We start from the raw sequence: 24569 nt of genomic DNA on the forward strand, positions 1-24569 counted from the left end.
GCTTGTCTGTGAGTTATAACTAAACCATGTTCAGTCAAGCTGGGTTGACAGCTTTACACAATACAACATATGGGATTACTGCCCACATACTCAACAGATCTAAAAAACCATGAGACAAAAAGTTTGTATGTGTTGGACAGTAGGCTAAAAAGGATTAAAAATACAATATGTTCTTATTGAATGAAATACAGTGAAATTTTAAAACATAGATCAGAAGAATAAGTAAAGAGATTTATTAATAATTAGAACTAAAATTAAAAATATGTGAGGAAAAGTCTTATTTCAGTAAACCAGTAAGAGAACAACTGACTGTAATGTGGAGTTATTACACATCAAGCTGTTCAGTTTTTCTGAAGCATTAGAACTGGTGTCTATAACACATCAATATTGATCCATATCTATATTGCATCACATCAGTGAAGAGCACAAAAGAATTAGCTCTAATATTATTATTTGACTTCGTTCTTTTCCACATGACTTACTGGAAGTCCAGCTTCCCCCCTTGGTCCAGGATCTCCTCTTTCACCCTAACAATACAGAAAAAGTATTCAGATAGGTTTGGCATTCCCACTTACATTTAAATAACTTTTATACAACACAAAATGACTGATCAAGAGACAAAACACTCCTTGTGCTGTTCTTTATCCACACATTTCTTGTATGAAATCAGTGCTTTCATGATAAGTTTTTTGAAGTTGCTTTTTAAAGAAATATTTGATAATTTTTCTGAAAAGGTCTCTAGGAATGTGACTGTCCAGCTCTTTCCAGGCTTGTTCATGAGATGTCTGCGTGGTGAGTGCCAAAGGAATGCCCATGAATAAATGCACACTCTCTCATTTTTACCTACTGATTACCTACGAATTATTTGATCAAGAGCCCTAGGTAAGAGGTAAGACAAATCAAAGCCTAAATTCCACTCTATATTGATGATATCTCCATTGAATATAACAGCTCTCCAGGTAAGTAGCTCAATGTGGGTATCTGCTTAGTCATGGAAATCTCAGCATGTATGTTATTTAGGGCAGACTGCAGAGTATCAAAGGTGTTTTTAGATCTTCCAGTATCATAGCAATTTACTGCAGAAGTTGTATGAGCCATGTAAACTTTCTAACTTCAAATATGGGAAGAAAAAAACCTGGTCTGGAGCTTGGTGCCTGATACAGAATACACACATACAGAGTATGACTGCCTCTGCTCCCAGCAAGGAGCAGCAGATGAGAATAAACTGCATCTGGCATGTGGGGATTTCTCCAATATGTAAGAGTAAGCCTTAACTCTAAGTATATAAATATCTGCATCACACAGATAAGTTATCAAAACAAACACAGTAATGGTTTCTCAGCAGGCATTTCTGCTTGTAAAATGAGATGTGAGTGATGGCCAGTAGCTGCACGCTTAAACAAAAAGAACAAGTTTGCCAAAGACATCTCTAAACTTGAGAAATACTTTCTGAATTACTTTCGCCACCACAGTCTCAATAAATTTGTTCTGATCCAAGTTTGTGAAAGTAGCAAATTTCTCTTCTGGTATATTAAAGTCTTTTAAGTTCTATATGTTACAGCACATTTGTACAATATTTTAGTTTTGGTAGCACAGAGCTCTTGGCTCCTTTTTTATTTCAGAAAAATGCCCTCTTGGTTACCTTGTGCTTGTCAGGGGAGACACCTGTCAGTTCTCTTGTAGGAAGCCCAGGTGGACCTGGAGGACCTGGGGAGCCCTGCAGGGAAAACACAAAGGAACATTTACCAACAGCTCTAATTCCTGGCCAAGTTGCTCAGCAGAGGCTCTAGGACACTGCAAAGGAGCAGCACAGATTTGCCCCTGCTGGGAATGTGGTTCTAAACCATATACCATACCAAATAAATTGGTGGCAAGATAAATTAATTTTGTGCTGGGTTAACATATAGCAGAACTTGCTCTTGCCCTGCCTGTTTTCAGAACAACAGCAAAGATTACTGCATTGCATAAAGTGGCCTGGCTTTGTAAATTTCAGAAGTGTTACCTCTGTGTAAATGAGAGCACACAGAGAACTAGACATATAGGGGTTAGTTCAGATATTATGTCCTTTATTGAGATTATAATTACTTTCAGACCTATACTTCATTTTTCTCTTATAATTATATAATGCAATTGCAAATGAAGAGTGTATTTAAAGTATGTTATTTTATAAATAGCAGAAAACATCCACCTGTCCTTTAGCAGTGATATTCATTCATTAATTTTCCTTTACCTGTTCACCTTTTTCTCCATAAAAGCCAAGTCCCCTGTTGCCCTGCAAAAATAACAGGTCAATGTTTACCAAGTGTACAACTCTAATCTAATATAAAATTCAAATTTAAACATGCTTAAAGGCCTTTTCAGGCTTACCAATCTGTACGACACCACTGAAGAATGCAATCAAACAATAGCCTAGGCTTACCTTGAAGTATTTTTAGAGATTTAGAAGTATATTTACAGACCCAAACTTTTATAAAGACAACTGTTTAAAATACCATGCTACCAGTTCTTCTTTGAGTCATCTACTGAGTAAGGTCATGAAAAGATCAAGCATTTCTTCTGAAAGATTTTTTAATAGCCTTGAATGCTAAATAAAAACACCTAAATAGGCTGGAACAATGAAGTCATATATTTTTTCCATGGAGATAAAATTGAGTATTGTGAAGACTGCAAGGATTCTCTGTTCATGGGAAGCAATTGTGACTACAGTAGCAAATTAAATCTGGCTCTAATCTTTTCAGGGTAGGTGATCCCAGTGTAAGATTAACTTCCCATGGTAGGCAGCCAACACAGACTGTGTTGTGCTACACAGTCTTTCGTGCAGCCCACGGTTCTTTCTTTTACTCCCTTCAAGCAGGTCTTGGATAAACCTCAGCAACACAAAATCAACACTGACAACTCTGACACAAAGACTTACTTGTGGTCCTGGGGGCCCTGGGGGTCCTGGTGGTCCCTGGGGAAGCACAATAGGGGAGAGCAAGTTACTTGTTGCTTTCTAATCAATGCATGCAGGGGGTTAGCTACCCTCTGTCTGAAACATAAGTACATAGTTAGTAGGGAGTGTACTCCTCAGCATCCCAAGTGCCATTGTTACTATATTAGCTCTATTTACTGCTCTGAAAACACCTTCCAAAGTCACATTGTGATCTTTCTGAGCACACTGACAGTCACCCAGCCTAGATCTGATGAAAACCCGTTTTTCCAAGTAATAAGAACTTCTGCTTTTGGATCCTGACTAAGCAATATTTTCAGCTCATACCTACAGCTAAGCACATCTTTAAGGGCTTCACTGGGCTGCAGTTTTGGTACTGTATTGGTCTGTAAGGGGGCTGAACAACCATTGGCATCTCAGACTACCTATTTGGGATTGTACAGAATGAAACCAGAGGAAGATGGCGGCAAATGAAACTAAAACAGGAAGTACATCTGACAGAGGCTTACAAGAGGTAGGAAAGCCATTGACTGAAGAGACAACCTTCCTTGCTTCAGTCAGCTATGGTAGTTAACAGGCTCCAAAGAACTTTACACATGAAAAACTGTCAAAGGAGGGAAATTTGGGGTGAATAAGAAGCATAAGCTGCTCAGCTCATGGTGAATGAGTGACACAGAAAGAAGGCTGCAGATGGAACTGTCCACCTACTGAGCCCTGAAAGGGGATGTTAGCTGCATAAAGCAAAATCAAGTCTAACCTGCAAGGAAAAGATAGTAACATTCAGGTGAGACCTGAACTTTTTAGGCACCTCTGCCTTGTATATACCTTTGTTTTGTTCTGAAAAACCCTGTTTTTGAATCACTTTTGGTGACTTGAGCAATTTGTGAACTACTGCCTAACCTACTGGGCAGATGCTGCACAGGGTATTCCCTGGGCTGGGGAGCCTGCAGGGACCTGGGGGAGCCAGGCCTGCCTTCCTGCACCACCCAGCTCTTACAGAAGAGCAGAGATGCAAACTCACACCTGGGAAGTGCTCCTGGGTCTCTCTCACAGGAGAGTCAGAGCTTTAGAGGCAGTAAATAAAGCTGGATGCATTTTGCTCAAAAGAGATGTTGCCAATATGGTAACCAGAGGGATGTGGCTGTGGGAGTTCCCCAAGACAGGGGCTCCAAAAATGTACAGTTCATAGCACTCCTAACATCCCAGAAAGAGCACTGGAATATGAGTCACTGCAGGCTGGGCTCCTGGGTGAAGCTCATGAACCTCTGTGGGTTTGCTCTAAAGAAAGAGTAAGTAAAGGACTGATTTTCCTTTGACCAGTGAGAAAGAAAAAGTGCAGTTGACTCCAGGTGATAAAACAGGCCAGTGCAGAAAATTAACTTTGAAAGGCTTAGCATACTGTGGATTTTTTTTTTTTTTGTTTAGTTTGGGTTTTTTGGGGCTGGTGGGGAGGGGAGTGTTCCTGAAAACTATGGAGCTATGGAGGCTGTGAGTGAGAAGCCCCAATTTAATTTTTTTTTTTCCTTTCAGATCAGGGATGTAAAGCAGGTCCAAAGTAAATTTTGACAAAACAATGAAAAAAGCAAATGCTACAAAGCTGTGTTACAGGAAAATAAAAGAAGCTTAAAGAAAATGAGATCTATTGAATTTGAATACCTGTTTCTCACCCATGAAACTATTAACCATGGAAATAAGAAATGTAGAAATGGTATCTGGAGAGAACATAGTCTTCTCAAAGAACTACAGTGCAACAGCTGTCAACATCAGTGCTGTAAATCACGATTTTGGAAAAAAAAAATCACAGAAAAATAGTTTAAAATCGCATTCTAAATACCATTCAATCTCCTGTGGGAAGCATAGAGAACTAATATACATATCCTTTGTGAGCAGAAAAGGTAACATATTCAAGTCTTCTGATAACTCAGTGTAGGAAGATGTTCTAAGGAGGTTAACAAAATACAATATGAATCAAAAGCTTCTGACAGCACCCCTATCTCTTCATGCAATATTCATCCCCCAGTGCCTCACTGTGCTTTTTAAAAAGTCTAACATTCATTGGCACCTTCTTGCTATTTCTAACCTAGGTTACAATCCAACATAATGGAACTTGCTGAGATAATTCTTCTGTTTGGTTAATTTTCTAGAGAACATAATTTTAATATACTTACTGGTCTTCCTCGCTGTCCTCTTGGACCTGTAGGTCCTTGAATACCCAGCGTACCCGGAGGTCCCTTTAAATAAAAAATCCACCAACTATCAATAAATGTTGTTCTGATATTAGTTAGTGTTGACACTTTATCACATCCACTGTAATGCTACTTACTGGAAAACCAATGATCCCTGAATCCCCAGGCTCTCCCTAAAAAAAAAAAAAAAACAGAAACAAAAACAAAGAAGTAAAAAAAATCCAATAAATTCTATATACAAAGTTGAATAAAATATTTTTATCCATTAATAATATTTTTCTCATTTAAACAACTAATTATACCATGCAGTGCTACTCAAACCCTTCCATACAGATGCATCTCATAGAGATGTTTAGATAGCTGAATGTGGGCCACACAGATTTCATACTCTATAGATAAATGCATGCAATAAAGTAGCAGGGTACGAAGTTGGCTAATGAAGTTAGGGATCCAAATTACAAGGCTGGACTATACAACAGACCACACAGAATTTTTTTGTTGAAAAATCCTATCTCACCAGTGGCTTAATTAGGGCTATAACCTTAGCTGAAATGTCCAAGCTCATTTTTGTGAGTTGCATGGGAATTACTGAATCATTTTGATTCTCTTCTGAGTCACTAAAAGCATTTGGAACATACTGTTTTCAGTGACCACATATTTTAACTTCAGTACATGCTGAAATGTTTTTGGAAATTAGATCCAAAAATGTTCTAGCCCAAAGACCTTTCAACACACATAAATAATGTGTTATTCAGGCCAAACACCTTCAATCATTTTGAGTAGCATCTTAACTGCCTAGTTAATTTGGGTTTAGTTAACAGAATAATTTGTGGAACCAAATACTTTCTGAAATGAATACAGGTGTCAGTATCCATCCTTGGCCACAATATAGTTGAGCATTTCTTAAACATTACTTAATCACTCCTGATTACTAACAGTGCAGATCTGAAGACTTTCTAAAAGGAAAAGAAGGTTCCATTAAAAATACAGGCAGCTTACAAACACGTCAAGAGAAATACCTATTTTGGCACTTACTGCTGCCACAAAAAACACACAAAAAAAGTCAGCAGATCCCTTCTAGCTCAGTTGCAGCTTCTCAATCAGCCACAATTTATACTCTACATATGTAATCCCTTATCTCCTTCTTATACCTTCAAATTATGCAAGGTTTTATATATGTATATATGAGAAAAAGCTGCAAGTGATTACAAAGCAAGCTTTAAGGATTAGACACAGTAAAAGCAGCCATTGGAACACTTGGGGTTTACTAAATAACTAAATAAAATATTGAAGGACATTTTACCCTAAGTCAATCAAACACTTGCATGACAATTTTACAGGAAAGGTGCTGATAGTAACCAGAATCATTCAATGGACAAACCAATGGCAAAGAAAGGGTTTTGCCATGCATGATACAAAGGTAGTCATTGAATAAAGAGGGAAATACTTGACCTATATCATCTACAGTGCCTTTGCAATTCACCTATGGGATGACACTCCTTGGAAATAACCGAGTTCAGATTTTTACCCTTGGACATCATATAAACCTCGTTGCAACCAGAGAAAGCAGAAGCTGCCTTTCAGAGCCTACACAAAATCAAAGTGGGCCTCTTGGGATGTGCCCATCAGAGTAAAAGAAAAATTTACTCTCCATCATGTGTGTGAAAAACTGCACTGGGCAAGAGTAACTGGGGGAGTTCTGGACGCACCCTGTGTCGGCTGATGATCTCCGGCGACACGATGTACGGCTCCCCCTTCTGGCCCTTGGGCCCCTGGACTCCCTGCAGGTGACCAAAAAACCAAACACAACGTGAGCTCTCACACCATCTCTGCTAACATGTAAACAGCTAAGGGTGAAATGAAAAATATTTGTTGGTGTTTTTGTAAGTGTACATAAACATACTGCAGTTTAGAGGTAGAGACTGTGCCTAGCTTTGGAAATTTATGGTTTAGAAAAAAAAGTATAAACCCTCACAGTATATAAAAGAATTAATTTCTAAATTTTGGGGAGAAACCCCCCATTACCAGGGAGTGGTATTATGGGGTGGCACCTCCCACCTAGAACAGATGCTGCACTTCCAAGGGCTGACATGTGCCCATGTAAATCCAGGAGCCTCACTGTTCACATCAGCATGATCCTGTGTATCTCACCATGAAAAGCCAATACTATGGCCATAGGGCAGGGAAGAAAAGGATACTTTCATCAGCAAATTTGAGTTTAATATTATTTAACTGCTGTTGATTAAAGCTGTACGGGTTTTCCTACAGCAATCTCTCTGCCAGACCTGTGTGACAGGTACAGCTCTGAGCAGACCCTGTGGCCTGGCTGCAATGCAGTGACTGCACACAGTCCTGTGTGTCCATGCTGAGTCTGCACCATGTATTTTGCTGGGCCAAAACACATTCCCTTTGTTAAGAGATGTCCCATTAACCCAACCCACATGTGAATGAAAGTCACTCCAGCAATGCTCTTAACTTCAGATACTCACTTACTGCCAGCTACTTACAATGCTACCAGGGAAACCAGAAAATCCAGGAGTTCCCGCGTCACCAGGGTCACCTGCTGTCCCATTGCAGCCATCATGACCTGGTTTCCCCCTTGGTCCTGGCTGGCCTGGATGACCCTGTTGAGGAAAAAAAAAAAAGTGTTTATCTATCCATCTGTTTCTAGTTTTCCTTTTCCTGTAGTCATGAAGTATTTAGACATTCTCACATTAAGCCCAAGGCTTGGATCCATGGGAAACTAGGATTTTCAAAGACAGAAACAGACAGTGCATTTTTTTAATATAGCTGCAGCTTGAACCAGATGCCCCAGACAGCATGAAAAAACGAGTAGTGAAGGACCTCTCAGAAAGGGTAAGAAAGCTATGTTCAATGCAGGCTCTGTTATGCAGAGCACTAAGCCAGATGAGGCTGCTGTGCAGGGATCCACCAAGAACTGGGATTGGTAAGCATTTCAGTGCTTCACACTGGAAGAGTGGAAAGAAATGTTCCTCACTGAGTTTGAACAGCTTCCAAGCCAGGAAAAAAGTCAAAGATGCTGTTGGAGCTAGACTGAGTGTAATGATGAGGCTGTGAATATGGAAGAAAACAGCAGGGCTCAAAGGTAGCAAGCTGGGGGCACTCCACGACCTTGACACAGAGCCTCTGAAAAGTTACTCCTGTCTCAAACTGTATTTTCATTGCTGTTCCTACATTCACCTTAACTGCTGCTGCTTCTGGTTTGCACTGAGGCTGACGAGAAGCAAATCTTCCCTTGAGCAGCTCTTTGTTCCAGCAGGCTCAGCCACAAAAACCCAAAACCTAACATAAGACATTTCTCCCTTCTCCTTTATCTATAGCAAGAGTTTTCTCTTTGCTTTTGCTCCATTGCTTAGAAAAAATAGAAGAATATCCATGTCCTTACTGAGCTCCACCAAATACTGCATTCCTCACCCCAGAAGAGACTCAGTCTTGGCACCATTCTCTCTTGGCTCCCAGCCCCACATCTTAGCACTGTGCCATTGTGGTTTGTTCAGGTGTCTATCTACCTGCCTTCCCATGGCCAGTGAAAAAAATGGTTGGAAAATATAAGGATGCCTGAAGGGCAGGGCAGCTTGAAGAGAGTACACAATGAAAATGCAGGTTCAAGTTCCGTCTGAAGGTATTTATCCCTCACTATGCAATGTGCAGAGGTCAGGGAGACAGGGCTGAAAAAGAAAACATGGCCAGGTAAGAGAAGCAGCTATAGCAACACTGAGCTTCACAGGGGAGCAATTCACTCTGCTTCCCAGGATGTGTCAGTGCTGAGCAAAAAGCTCGGCATGATGCAGTGAGATGAACAAGATCCTTGGCTCAGGAGTGTTAATAGAAATGGCAAATATGGTCTTCTTTTTTTCCTTAAAGAGTAAGAAAGAGGGACACAAGGAAGATTGTGAGAGAGAAATCCCTGAAACTTGATAGGAAGCTCTTCTGGAAACAAAAGAGGGTGAAAGTAGAGTGGATGTGGATGCGTGGGCTGCAAAGCGGGGCCCCGGTGTCAGGGAGCACTACAAAGGAAACCCAAGCCTGGGAACTCTGTCCAGGGATTCCAGTGACTCAGATTTCTTTGTTATTTTATGACACAAGATGTAAAGAAGTGTAGGCTGGGAAAATACTGTGCTGTGAACTTTACCCGGTTTTCCTCTTTGAGTGTTTCAGTTTCATAGACCTGGTCCATTTGCTCAGAGTTTTACACTGTTTAGTGCTCAGTAAGATTTTTAAGACAATCTCAAGCATGCCATATGAGCTATAAAGCAAATGAACCATAGTTAGTATCCTTAATATCACTGGTTGTTATACCAGCTTTGCAAATCAGAAATAATTAAGAACTATCAACTCGTGTCCCTCGTTCACAAGCTTAAGAGTTGTGCAGCACTTCAGTCACAGGTCTTTCCTCCAAAAGAACATACTTATCTGGGTAACCTCCAGAGACACAGGAAATTTCTATCCTTTTCTGCCACTTTAATAAGGGGATTTCTCCACAGGACAAAGCAAATGGACCTTAATCATCTGAGGAATGAGAGGGAGCACAGATTCTGCTCTTTTGTTGTGTATCTTCAGTTCCACTCACTTCAGCAAATGTCCTTAGCTGAAAAGTGTGCACGTGTCTGATGCAGAATTTAACTCAGACATTTTAATTAAAGTACAAAGGCTTTCAGCTAGCCTGCAATATTTGCATTTGGTGATTTCTTAGAGATGAAGTAACCCGCTACTTACAGGAATGCCATCTGCCCCAGGGAATCCAGTGACTCCTCTTTGTCCCTAGAGTGAAACAGCACAATTAAAATGATGTTCTGCTAGCATTTTGCTTATTAGCTAAAACATTTGATATTCAAAAATTACCACTTCTCCTTTGGGTCCAGTTATTCCTGGGTATCCTCTTTCACCTTTGTGACCTTTGGGACCTTGCACTCCTGGGATTCCCATCAATCCCGGTGGTCCAGTGAATCCCTGTGATCCAAGGAGTCCTGGCTGGCCCTGATAAAAACAATACAACAGCATTGACATAGGAACAGTTGTGATGCATGAAGCTGGATAGGTTATCAGTCCTGCAACAAAGTCAATCTCTCAAAGAAAAAATAAACACAGAATTTCTGTCCATCACAGTAGGCCAGGCTCTTTGATAAAAGTCATCTGAAACACCACACAGAGAAACTCCAGCAGCAGTGACTATATTGCACATGTGGTCACAAAATTAACACATGGATACCAGCATTCAAATCAATATTCACTACTTCAGTATTCATGGCCATTGTATGAAAAAAATTGTTTTCTTTGGAATGAGGTTTCTCAAGAGTGATTCTCCTACAACATAACATATGACACTCCAAACAAGTAGAATATGATTAACTGTGAAATTTGCTTATTGGCCATATTTATTGTAAGTGGAGTCTGATATTTAATGGCAGGAATTTCTGCCTCTTTAGTGACAATATTTCTATTCAGCAGTGGAGCCTGAAAATGATGGGACATGCATGGATCCACAGAGGTTGAAGAGTTGCATGCAGGGCTCCTTGGTCATTCTCCCTTCCAGCTCTGGTTTGGCTCTTCACGCCACTTCAACCATTGTTTAGAAATAATCCCCGCTGGCTGCCAAGATCACAAGGCTCAAAAGGGGAAAAAACAATTTTGAAATGACACAATGGAGGTTTAAGTAATGGATTGTGACAGTATGTCTGAGATCTGTGAACTGAAGTATTTGAATATGGTTCCAGACGTAGCATCACCAAAGGCACACATGTTTTGCATGTACTCACTTCTCTAATGACATTAATAGTACATTGCTGCAATCTTTTCTGGAGAAATATGTTTTAAATGGGGCAAAGCACCATTTACCAAGACATTCAAATTAAGTCAAATCTAATGAAAGTTGTTTTTAAAATGCAATTAGATTTTTTTCACAGACCAGGCTGGAACAGCACCAGTATCTCACAAAGGAGAAGAACTACAGCAAAACATGAACAAACACATATATATTCATACCACAAAGCTGATTAAAAAATACTATCTTCTTTTAGTAGAAAATACTTACAGTCTTGCCCATGCCTTCAAAGAAAGAGCTGGAAGGTGAATGCAATTCCTGTTCAAGAGTTCAACTTCATTTAATGCCATTGAGGTGGAAAGAGGGCAATGTGGGGACTTGAATAAAAGAAACATGAAGATAGCCTAATTTCTTGGGATTGGGAAGTTGCACCAAAGACACTGAACAATGCCTTACTGATATTAGTAAAAATTTATTTTAGTTTCATAGGCCCATTTGTGAGACACTTTAAAAATTTCATAGTCAACAACTATCTAAAATAAACATTTATCTCTGCTATAGTTGTTTTCATACCACACACCCCAAACCACCGCTATGACTGAAGCACAGCTTACTTGCAGCTTCAAAAACAAATCAATTTTCCACACTGCTTCCATGCACAATGGTTGTTACAACACTTGGGGTAGGTATTATGCTTTAAATCTTATTGTATCACATCACATCACATGAGTCCATATTGAGAAGCTGACACAGCCAAACAAAGTACAGAACTGAGAGCAAGTCTTCAATTTTGGAGGAAGACTAGGAACGAGCCAATATCTACAGTATGATCCACACTTGTACAGTATGGATCTTTTGCTCTACTGATAGGACTGATTTGACAAGACTGATGGTTTAGGAGCAGTGACAAAGGGCAACATGAATTTGAGTATTTGAGCTGTCAGTGGGAAAGAGAATTCCCTCTGCTTACAACAAAATGTGACTTTATACAGCATCCCTACTTTTAAACCAAGCCTGCTCATGTGGATTATTAGGTGCCAAGAGGCCAATGTCTTCTCAGATTAACAAACTGAGAAGAAACAAAGATTACATGAATACATCTAAAACATAAAAGAACTCATGTTGGCAGGAGGCATATGCATCTGAACAAGCAGCTGCTCATTTCCTTATGCCAGGCACCATTGGCTGGTACAAATGCATCTACCTCCACCAGCAGCAGTTTTTACTTTTAAGAATCTTTAAAATTTATTCTGTGTTGGTACAGATCACAAAAGACATATTTTTTGAGTTGCCTGACTCAAATGGAAATCCAGTGCTGATTAAAAGCACTAGAGTAATGACTTAAATCTGAACCAGAATTTTTCATTGTGAGTTCCAAGATCAGGAAAAAGAAAATCTTTCTTATACCACTTTTTCTCCACTTTTCTTATCTACTATGGCTCAAAACTTATGTATATAGGAATTCAAAAAATACTTATGAGCATTCCCCATGAAACTGCCTTTTTAGGGAAATAAACATTTCATTCATCAAAAAATGGAGTTAGTGAACCTTTTTTTTGGTTTGGATTCTTTTGGTAGAAAAGTATAAATTCTCATGCAAATATCAATCAAAAATATTTCAATTTTACTATAAAGCCTTTAAACATTATTCAATGCTTAAGGTAGTTTGTTCCTCATGCACTCAAATCTGAAAGGAACCTTTAAAAAGGTTCAAAAAGGATGGAAACATATTCATTACATATCTGCAAAGAACACTGAAAAATGATTAACATTCATTTGTAGAGATTTGAATTGGCTCCAGTTGCATTTAATTTCTAGAAATAAATGTTTCAGTTGCTTCTGCAAAGAAAGGAATACATGGATTCTGAGCACTAAAAATGCCACCTTATTTTTGGAGTACCTGAAAGCCAGAATAAATAATCTAAATTCCAAAAACCACTCATCCTCCTGAGATAAGTAAACTGTCTTTTGGTGCCCCTATACCCTCCTTTAGAGGGCAGCTGTCTGGAGGTAGAACACATGTAAAACTTTTCATTGCAGTTTCTGATGAAAGGCTGGTTATGTTCAGGATTTTCAAACCTGTGCCTGGCTTTCTATAGGGACCATGCAGAGCTGTACAGTTCAAAGGTGGTATTCCATGGAATGGAATGGTTACCTCTCTAACTTCTGCATCAAATACCATTCTCCTGCTTCCAGTCCCATTTTCCTTCTGGTGTGGAGGAAGAAATAAACAAGGAATAGAAAACAAGGAAGAGGATTGGGCATCAGCACCCCTTCCCCATGCCTTCCTGGTAGTTATCTAGTCATCTGTTTGTTGAGGAATATGGGTTATTTAATATGAGGAGAAGAGAACAGATCCTCATGGGACCAGTTTAACATAAGGCTAGAGTCAGAGCTAGGGAAATACTTAATATCATGACAATGTTTGTGTAATTCCTCAGCCAATTAGTACCTTGGCTTGTTAACTGAATTAACTTTGTTAACCTTCGTTAACTCAGACATGTCAGCTTTAACTCTGCTTTCTTTATCTTAGATCTTTTGTTGGACAAGTATGTCCCCTTTTCATTAGCAAGTGACCTAAGAACATTCTCTCTTTGGCAAAGGTCACTAAGGAGATTTAAGCAAAGACAATCAGTTTGAAAGGTTCAGTCAAACAAAGCATGACTCAATTCTTAGCCCCGAATACCCCAGTGTGACACATGCCATGCATGGCACTACTTTGTCTGTGCTCCTGGAGGGTCAGAATTTCTAGAGAATTCTCCAAAGCTGTAAATTGTGCTTGACTTAAAATTTCCAGGTCTAAAAAAAAAAAAAAAAGAAAAGAGAAAGAAAAGAAAAAGAAGCAAGCCTAGGGGAAAACATCATCCATATCATAGTTCAGAAAACTCATTTAGTTCTTCCTCTTGAACATGTAGTGCCCTTCCCATTTCACTAGGGTAAACTGGACCTCTTGCCTAGTCCAGAGCATGGCAATGTTACCCCGTGTCACCCACCAGGGGACTTACAGGCCAATGCTCAGAGGCTCACTGAAGTGTGTGTGGAATGCCGTGGCCAGCACCTCTGAGACAGTGCATGAAAAGAAAAGGAAAAAGTAGGATGATGGAGTATGTTGAAGATTAACAATAAGTTTTTTCATTGCATTTATACTTCCACAACCCTTTAGTTGAATTACAAAGCTCCCAAAGTCAGGATATACACCTAAACAGGCAGTCCCTGCTTTGCTCTTCCTGCAACTGCAGCTGACTGGAAGAGGCCTCACAAAATTCTTGTGGCCAGCCTAAATATTGTGCAAAAACTATTTACAGAGAGGAGCAAAGGTTGGAAATTAGAAAGTCTGAAGGAAATCTCCCCAGAAAATATTTGCCATGTCATATATACATTGTCACTTGTCCGGTGACATGCATGAAAGAAAATGCTGCCAAGGTTGTGACTGAATTCAATACTACATTTTGCAATTAAGTACCAGTGGATGTAAGAAGATCCTGATGAGACTTTTGAATTTGTACTCAATGTTCATGTTTTCCAGCTTGAACTTTAATTTCCAGTTCTTTTACCATCAGTCAGATGAAAGAGATGTCATGTTGCAATACTTTCTTCCTTCTGATTTACTGTTAAATTTACAGTGTGGAAACAAAATTGACAGAGGAGGGTGTGCTAATTTTGAGAGCAACCAAATGTGTGATGTGCTATAAAAAGAGAGATGCAATAAATGACAGTACCTGGTCCAAAGGTTTTAAAACACAAGAATCATGAATTGCTGAGAAATCCACCTACGAGGGTGGAGATACAAAGATAGGAGAAAACTGTTGATTTGCAATGAAAAGGAGGCAGAATGAAGAGTTTCTACAGAGCTTCCCAGCCACTGAGCCCATTTCTCCATGTTTCATTACAGATAACCATTTTGCAATTGCTTCTGGTACATGGAATGTGATGATTCAGTATTCCCCACATGGAAACGAGCCTTGTAGACCATCATTTCCTTTAACAGTGGACAAAAAGAAAGAAGGTTAATTCCCTGACATTTTACAAAGGTCACTGGTGAAAGGACAAGTTCATTTCCTGTGGGAAGGGTGATCTGACCATGACAGACAAGCTGGAGCTGGGATTTTTCTTCTAAGAGCTCTTAGTCTGGAACGGTCCCTGTAAGGACAGATGGGGAAAGGACGTGACAGCAAGGACCTCAGTGCACTCCTACTCAGTGAGACCAGCAAGTGGAACACACAGCATGTTTATTCCATGTTTATTCTCAACAGGGAATAAAATAATTTATAAGGAAAATGAGCAACTTTTGAGCTGATTGAAAGTGCTAACCCAGGGAAAGACAACTCTCCGGCACACAAGAAAGAAACAGAGAAGTTTTTAAATGTAATGCTGGCAAAATATGGAAAACTGGGTGTAAATGTAGGGAATCTGTGATTCTTTCAGGTGGTTTCAATGGATGTACTGCACTAAAGCAATCAGTGACCCCAAAAAATAAATGTATTTCTTTAGTTCTCTCACTACCCCCAAAAATATAAACGACAAAGAAGAACCTCAAGAACCTGCTGTGGCACACAGAGTCAGACTAGGATGGGCATCTCACCTGACATTTCTGCTGAAGCATAAATCCGGGAGGTTATCTAGGAGTTTATGGATTAAATGTATTAGAGAGGAATATGTCGGGGAAGGGTTTGGGGTTCAGCTCCATGAAGCGCATACTTTGTCAGAAATACTTCACCACTTTGGGCAGAGAAAAGCAGATCACACGGAGCACCTGCTGCCATGGCATGGACTCAGCAGCTGCCTCTGGTGTCACTGGGCTGCCCAGTACAGACAGACCTACAGAGATCTCCAGACACTGATGAGTACAACACCTACCATGACGCAGAAGAAAATGGAACATTTATGTACTTTCCAACATTATGTTGTGCATTGATGATTTAGTTTGAATGGTTCCATCCACCTCAGCAACTCAAGAGTTTTGTTTAAGCAAGAGCTTTGTTTAAGCTTTTGTAATTCCACCTAGGAAGAATGGATCAAACCAAGCACAAAAGGGTATGAAATACAAATACACAGGGCAAAACACAACCAATGCTAGCCACTGGTGAAAAAAATCATCTGGGAGAAAAAAATCCTGAAGTTTGTGCAGGCTTGGTTGTTAACCCTATTAGCATGTTACTTTATTTCTGTGTCTTCAGGACTGTGTAAATGACTACTTCCCAAAAGCCAGGTGCCTTGCAGCAGTTTGCAGTGAGCATTCAGAAGCTCCTCACTAGATGGCACCAGCCATTGCTGCTGCACGCAGCCCCCAGCACTGCAGGTGCAGGATTCCAGACCACGGTACAACCTTCAGGAAATCTGATTAGGAGTTCAGATGGGGTCAAACTGTCCTTGAGCGAGGTCTGAGGCAACAAAAGCAGAAGGTTTCTGCCAAAATGTCTGTAAGTGAGATAGCTGGGGAAGTGCAAATAAAATGGGATTGAATGCATCATGCAACTGAGCACCATGGCTGCCTGAAGTGAAGGTGTTCTGCCACTCAATCTATATTTTATTATGTAGTAGGCACACCTGGCCTTCTAAGAGAAATGAGAAAATCTTATTACCTAACTTCTTCATTGTATTGCTAAATTTACATTTACTGTCCGAGGCCTGAAAATCTCAAATTTATCTTCTGAATCTGTATTTTCAGTGTAGGGCTGGCTATAACTTCTGCCATCACACTGATACTAAAATGGGAGTCTTATTCTGATATTTTGGATATTTGGTAACAACATGGTAATCAGTGTACCATGGCACCAGGAGGAGATGGGACTTCTGTTGTCTTACTAGAATATTGATAAGCAAATCAAACAAACTTTTCTCTTGTGAATTAAGCTGCATGATATTAAATCCTTAAACACAGAGTACCACTGAAAGAGTTGGCACACTTTAACAAAAAGGTACATAACTAATGGTTACTTCTAAAAAGTTTTTCTTCTGTTTTGCTAATTTAGAGGAGGTTATTTAGCTGAGTTTCACATTCCAGCTCTTATTCTCAGAAAAGACTTTCCTTCTCATTTGTTAACGAGCTTTTTTATTTATAACAAAAGTAAACAAAAAATGGTAACATTCATTAAAAATAACTAAAAAATGAAGCTAGTTCAGCCTAGTGGCATGGTAACAATCTGCTGTTCTTTTAACTTCATTGTCTGGACATAGGACATTTTCTCTCAGGACAGTGGTGACCAAATGACATTAACATTAATTCCAGAACAGTGATTCAGCTTGCAGAAGAGTGGATTTTTTTTTTCATTAAGGAAGGAATACACATTAAATCTTCATAAAAAAAGAACTATGAAAGCATTCCCTTTACCAGAAGCCACATCCCTTTTCTGTACTCAGTAATGAAATAATTTTGTACTGTTTTCTGTTCCCACGGTTTGATCTAATTTGTGATCTTCCAGAAAGCTGCTATGTCACCCAAGAAGATAAAACATGTGCAAAAGTAAATATATGCTGGAATGTAGGTCAAGAACTCAAAAGAACCAGTTAATAGTTTCTTCATGTCACAAAATACACAGGAGTAAATGTCAGAAATGCTTTCTGTCCTGTGCAGTGCTTCTGTAGTAAGAACAATACTGGGACCACAGCAATGATCTCTCAAAGAAAAGCATAAGAAAGGGCAAGTCTAGACAAAACCACATGAGGATTTCCATACTAAATCTTCAAAAGGTCATTGCATAGAGGAAAGAGGAAGAGGATGGTGGACAAGATGTGGGAAAAAAGCATTGGGCAGAGGCAAAGAGTGCTTTTGTTTGCAGACTGAGTAAGGGGATATCTCTGAATGTACGAAGCGGAATCTCTGCTGGACTATGGCTAAACAAACTAGGAAATTTAGCATCAGAATCGAGACCTATATTAGCAAATGTATCTCTCTAGTAAGCATGCTCTATGAATTATGTGAGAAGACTTGGAATGACTTGAAAGGTACTGAATTTTTAAGTACTGTATTTATAGAACAGATGTAGATATTTATCTACCTGCAGTGTAGTCATCAAAAGATCCCATCAGGTGCAGGTGATATCTCATGGCATGATATCCTAATGCAGATATTCAAACCAAGTCAAACAAATGCATCTGAATGTAGCCATTTTTCTTAAGTGTCTATAAAAGGAGCCCAGGTTTCTAGCTTAAAAACTGACCTCACATCATTGCTTTCTAAACCGTGCTAGAAGGCAATACCCCAAAGATAAGTCCTGAAACAGTGGGTTTAGCAGTTAGAATTAAGACTGAAATAAAAATCGTGCTGCATGAAAAGGGAGCTGATATAAATGCAATATATTTACTTAACCTGGAAGATAATACATGGCAGAAACGCTGCTCCTGGTAGTACAACACAGTAGGACTTGCTTGGAAGTTAGAAATATTTCAGCATTAAAGAGAAAGCAGATGATAATGGTGTGTGTTCAAAAGCATATCCATTTATTCCATGTTAGCCTGAGAGTGGAAGTGCAGTTAACAGAGCTACTCACTTTATGTTGGTTAAACTGAGACTACCAAGCTAAGACAACTATAAAATCAGAAAAAAAACCCTAATTCAGTGATATGTAAATTCTGTACCTTTGACTAACAGCTAAATTGTCTTTTTGAGACAGAGGTAACTGAAGTTAAATTCGGATGTCGCCCTGATTTTTTAAGATTTTCTAAGCCTTCTGATGTTTACATTCTTGTAACAAACTTTCTCACACACTTTATGTAAATAACTTATTGTTTTGCATTCTTTTATGGAAGAAAAGAAATTTGATGGACTGTTGGTTTGTCCAGTGTCATTGGAGAAGTGGCACTGTCACCCTCCAATCCACTGTCACTTTTGGAAATCTATAAATGTTAGAGTCAGAAATTAAAAAACTCTTTTTCACCATGAAAGAGCAGTGTGTCCGTGTTGTGTTATTTTGTGTCCTATAGTGACATTTGGAGATGTCAATTTTGAATGAACTTGAATGAACTTGAATGAGCTAATGATGTTTTACAGAACACTAAAATGACATTGAGTTATACTTGTCAAATGTTCATTACTATGTAATTAATTGGGGAAGGTTAGTTTGATAGCCAACAAAAAATTCACCAGAGAGGAAAATCACCTTGCCAAATATGCTCTTATAACCAGACAATTATCACACTGATGGGTGTGGACAAGGAGCAGGAGGAAGCAGGGAACTCCCAGTTACTCTGTGACATCTGCTCATGTATCATGCTCATGTAAAGGAGCAGACTTTTTAGTTTTTAGTATATTGAGTATATAATATGAGTATATTTATAGAACAAAATTCTGTTCATTCAACATGGGTTTTTATCGGATCAAAAAAGCAAAAAAATTTCCAGGACACCATAGAATGCAGTGAAATCTTCCTACTCTGCTAGTATCTGGGTCAAAAATTTTTTTAAAGTTCTTTTCATTCATTCTATTCATTTTATTGCCATCATAATATTAAGATCAGCTGCTTTCTGGGACTTTTAAAAGCATACCTCGCACATATTGCCAAAAACTTGGATAACGTAGTTGGTTGGATAGCTGTAAGACTGCTGCTTGGCTAACTGGGCTTTCTCAAGGCAAGACAACAACCAGCACCTGCTCTAGTTAGGACATTCAGTCATAGACACAAGAGCCAATCTGCCAGCCCAACTGCTTTCAAATGGCTTTCAGTGGTGTGTGGGAGTGTTCTCAAGATCCTAAAATTCAGGAAGTTCAACACAGATGTTTTCTGTCAGTAGGCGTTGGAAGCACCAATAGTAACATCTGTTCACTTTTCCTATTTGTGAGAACATTTTTTTTTTGGTCCAAAAACCATTCACTGTTGAAATTTCCAAATTGTGCAACTGGCCAAAATGTTATGCTCATTAGGCTCCATGAGTTTAAGAGTATGTGAAAATTAAAACCCCTGCAGGAGTTCAGCCTATCGTATGCCAATTTTTCCATTCTGTGTTCTTCTGTTTAAACAAAAGCGTAACTATTTTTGTGATGGGAACAGCTATCAAAACTGACTTGATCATGCAAATAAAAGTTACTAGTGGCTGTTTTAACTACAGAAAGAATTTAATTCTCTTACAGCGGCTGTGACTTTTTAGTAATTTGTGTACTGGGATACCCTCTCCACATGGGAGCCCAGAACACATGTTCTAGCAGCATGTACAAGAGACTCGGTAGGGACCTTGGCGCTCCGGTCATGGGAATTTACAGTTTGGGACAGTCTCCGAGCTCCTGACAAGGCCAGATGATTGGCTCTGAACCACCAGGAAGGACGCTGGGCTTTAAGGCAGATGTGTGCAGCAATATGAAGAGTCATTGTCGATAGAGAATCAGAGACATTTTTTTTCTCCTGGCCCTCCTAGACAGATGAGCCTCAAGAGCAGCGGGGTGCTATGATATCATCTGAACAGAGTTTGTACAGTTGTTCCCTCTACATGATTTCCCAGCCTTGATGTACCAATGCAAATGGTCTAGAAATTTCAATAACTGGGACTCTGTTGAAACCTGCTGTTGAGTCAGCTCACACTGAAGCTAAATCAACCCTCATGCCTTCCAGTGTACGTGGGTTGTTAACCTCACAAATATTCTAACGCAATCACTTTGATGGTTGTTAAGCTGGGCTTGCCTTCATGTTGGGTTTGTCTCCAGAATCAACAAATAGTCTAAATAATTTGTAATCTACGAGAAATCTTCATTTAATAAATAGAAATACTGAAAATTATCAGCAGTTGTCTTTTATATAATAGAATTATGTTGCCTGCACAGATTCACAAAAGGTTTTTACAAGTTGGCAGTACTAGATCAAGCTGAATGATCCTTTAGGGAAGTTAAATTATTTGGAGAAAGTATTATGGCAACCAATTACTTGGAGAACTCTATGTGATTCTGTGAAGTCTTCTTTTATTTTTTTCCTTTGAAATCAGGCAGGAGAGTAAAAATATTTTCCTTTGAATCATAAAGGAAATAGTTCTGTATCATCTACCTGGAAAAAAATGAATGTAACTTGTGGTAACTGTCTTGGAGAGGGTCAAGGGTGGAATACAAACATGATCAGGAAGATTCTCCAAATCCATTACAAAATATCTAGTTTTTCTGGCAGACTCGGTTTGAGGTAGCATTCAAACTGAGTGAGGGGGGCCAAGAGTGCCCACACATCTTCTGCAGATTCCAAAATCTCATCAGTCATGGGAAAGGATGTTCTGGAGAACATCAGCAGCAGACAGTTCCACAGCTGTTCAAGGAGAAAGCCTATTTATAATTTCAAATGTTGATTTCAAAAGCTACTGGGAATTTTTAACCATTTATTGAAGGCAGTACGGACTATGGAGCTTCTTCAGCAAAGCATCGGGATTAGGGCAAAGGATTAGGGCAAACAATTTTGTTTGATTATAAAATCATAGAATGGTTTGGACTGGAAGCAACCTTAAACATCATTTAATTCCAACTCTGTTACCAAGGGCAGGAATACCTTCTACTACACCAGACTGCACAAAGTCCCATCCAACCTAACCTTGAACAATCCCAGGGGTGGAACATCTACCATCTCTGTGGGTAAGCTGTTCCACTGCCTCACCACCCTCACAGTAAAGAACTTCCTAATATCTAATTTACACTTGCCCTCTTTCAGTTTAAAGCCAATATCACACGCCCTTGTGAAAAGTCCCTCTCCAGCATTTTTGTAAGCATCCTTTAGATACTGGAAGGCTGCAGAAAGGTCTCCCTGGAGCCTCTTCTCCCAGCTTAGCAGTCCCAGTTCTCAGCTTGTTTTCACAGCATGGGTGTTCTGGCCCTCTGATCATCTTTGCAGCCCTCCCCTGGACTTGCTCCAACAGGTCCATGTCCTTCTTATGTTGGGGCCCCAGAGCTGGACACAGCACTACAGTCTGGATCTCACCAGAGTGGAATGCAGGGGCAGAACTACCTTCCTCAACCTGCTGGTCACATCACCTGGTTTTGATCCAGCACAGCATGTGTTGGCTTTCTGGGTTGCAAGGATGCAGTGTTGAGTCACGTTGAGCTTCTTGCCCACCAACACCCCCAAGTCATTCTCAATCTGGCCATCCCCCAGCCTGTATTGATTGGGCTACTCCAACCCAGATGCTGCACCTTGTACTTGGCTTTGTTGAACTTCACAGGCTTTTCACACTGGATGGCATCCCTCCCCTCCAGCGTGTTGACCACACCACACAGCTTGGTGTCATCAGGAAACTTGAGGAGGGTGCGCTTAGTCCCACTCCCATGCAGCTGACAAAGATGATGATCCCAAGACCAACCTCTGAGGAACATCACTTGTCACTGCTTCCCACCTGGACATTGAGCCATTGACTGCAACTCTATGTGTTTGTCCATCCAACTAATTCCTTGTGTACCAAGTGGTCCACCTGTCAAATCCCTGATTCTCCAGTTTAGAGACTCCTTTTCATTCTTCAGATACTGACGAAGTGAAGGCACTGCTAAATTGTAATGGCAAGTTGTTTTACTTGAAGGACATGCCTTTAGTTTGAGAGGTCTTGGAGAAAATTTAGGTTGCTCTCCAAATGGTAGCAAATGCAGGTAATGTGGAGGAAAAGAGAAGCCTTTCAGACAAGGAAAAACAATAGAGGGAGCTTATCTGTTCTATCAGAACACCAGAGAGACTGCTAAAAAATTTGTCATAACTACTCATCTGGGTCCCATCACTGGGGACTGGTTTCAGGTTTCAGCTTGAGGAAAGTATTCTCAGTATTTCAGATTCTGATTCTAGAGTGTGTCTAAGCTTTGTTAAATTACTGCTTTCTTGGCTAAAACACAGTCTGCTTACAGGATTAGCTGTGTCAAAGGAATCAGTGATGTGCAGTGACGCGCTGTCTTTGTGAACTTTTAATGTACTTGCAGAGATGCTTCCACCAGTCTCATGGGAGAGGCTGCATTTATTGACAGGGGAAATTGAATTGCTGGTGAAATTGTCAGAATGGCACAGCTCACAAGCCAACCATGACCCCAAACTTCTGCTGAGATGCCTCTCTTGCTTTACCATATCTATTACAGGCAAGGACAAAAGAAAGCAAGAGATAAATGTGAAACTTCTCCTCCTCTCCAAAACACTAATTAATGCTGGAACATCTGTACCTGAGATTTATAGGTCCTGAATCCTCCAGGTCCCTAAGAGGATCTCAACTACCACACGAAGTGTCAGCATTCTGTATTTTTGACAGAGAGAGTAACAAATGCACTTTTATTTATGTGGTTGCTTTGAAGTTTTGGCTGTCACTTCTCCCTTTTTGCATGAAAAAATATTTTCAACTTTTCTGACTGTTTCTGTATCTGGGAGAACCTAAGGCTTTTATCTAGCTACTGAAAAGAGCCAATGCTAGCTCTTCTGTCTAAGTTAATGCCTATAACTTTTATTGCCTTTTTTTTTGTTTTGTCCAGAGATAAAGAACATTTGCTATATGAAAGCAAACAAACTCTGAGCAATGGAGGCTGCAGTGCTCAGTACAGACTGATGATGTGGATGGCTGAATGAGTCATAATGACCTAGAGACTGGTAACCCACAAATTATCTGGGTAATAAAAAAGACTAATCAAATATTACCTGCTCTAGCTGACCTTTCTTGAGCACCGGTGGTTGGACGAGATGATCTTAGAGCCCCTTTCCAACCTCAGCCATTCTGTGATTCAGTGAAATACAGCGACACTGATGTTGAAAATCCTCTTTAAGACCCTGCAATTTAGCTGTTTGCCTATTCTATTGCTTAGATTTTTTCCTCTCTGTGATGTCTGTAAAGTTTTTCTGACTGTGTACATATTTATTCTCTCTTTTGTTTGCTGTCTTCAGATCTCTGTGTATCTAACATAAGCCATAAAGCACTCTAGTTTCTTTAGAACAGATAAGGGTTGGGTTCCACTGACATGAGGTGTAACACTTTCTTACTGTTAAAAACACTGATAATTATGATGAAGTGCTTGGTAAAGTTAGCATTATTGACAAAAGCCAAGATGCAGGTTTATGGCTATCTGCCTGTGGATAACTATAGCTGTGTGTTTGTTGCAGACATACTTATGTATGTGTGAGGTCTCCCATATCTTTACGATTTACATGGGTGCTTACAAGAAAAAACAGCCTTCTGGTCCTGCAATGCTTTAATAACCTCGCTAAAATCCTGCCAGACTATCCCTCAACCAACTCTCCTGATTTACACAGTTAGGAACCAGACTGAAGAAGTTTCTGCTGTGATTATTTTCCACCACAGGAAGACAAGAACTCCTAAGGATAAAAACCAACCTACATTTTTATGAACACAGCCTGATATTTCCATTAGACTTCGACACAAAAAAGAGGGTGCACTTAAAAGAGATTTGAAGAAAGAGTCGGAGTAAAAAAAGATGACAGAGCTATTCAGCTTCCTCTGAATATTTTTGATTTAGAACCATATTTCTCTTCCTGCTTCCCCTGCCGCCTCCAAATAAACAAGAAACCCACAACAGAGTTTCAACAAATATAGGAAAAAAAAAAGAAAAATTAAATTTGTCTTAATAAGGCTGACAGAATTTTCATATGGTAAGCTTCCAGTAACAAGGACCAAAACAAGAATCAATGAAAACTAATTTTAATTACGCTGGCTGGGGCTATGCAACATTGCCTCAATAAATATTAACCCAACTGCAATGAAAAGAATCAGCAATTTGCCTATTTGCATATTCTTT

General features: G+C 39.6%; 1 protein-coding gene across 1 annotated transcript in view; it reads right to left on the minus strand.

The window, feature by feature from the left end:
* COL4A2 (collagen type IV alpha 2 chain) overlaps positions 1 to 24569 on the minus strand; it is a 141752-nt gene that overhangs the window by 40780 nt on the left and 76403 nt on the right. Inside the window, exons 5-14 of the mRNA XM_054271539.1 lie at positions 9979 to 10113; positions 9853 to 9897; positions 7623 to 7739; positions 6825 to 6896; positions 5253 to 5288; positions 5098 to 5160; positions 2915 to 2950; positions 2231 to 2272; positions 1643 to 1717; positions 483 to 527 (exon numbers count right to left, since the gene is read on the minus strand). Coding sequence (XP_054127514.1) covers positions 483 to 527; positions 1643 to 1717; positions 2231 to 2272; positions 2915 to 2950; positions 5098 to 5160; positions 5253 to 5288; positions 6825 to 6896; positions 7623 to 7739; positions 9853 to 9897; positions 9979 to 10113 — 666 coding nt within the window. The remainder of the gene's footprint in view (positions 1 to 482; positions 528 to 1642; positions 1718 to 2230; positions 2273 to 2914; positions 2951 to 5097; positions 5161 to 5252; positions 5289 to 6824; positions 6897 to 7622; positions 7740 to 9852; positions 9898 to 9978; positions 10114 to 24569) is intronic.

The sequence above is a fragment of the Melozone crissalis genome, unplaced genomic scaffold (assembly GCF_028551555.1).
Source record: "Melozone crissalis strain CALT ecotype California unplaced genomic scaffold, PUWL_Pcris_2 ptg000013l_1, whole genome shotgun sequence".
NCBI classification, from domain to species: Eukaryota; Metazoa; Chordata; class Aves; order Passeriformes; family Passerellidae; genus Melozone; species Melozone crissalis.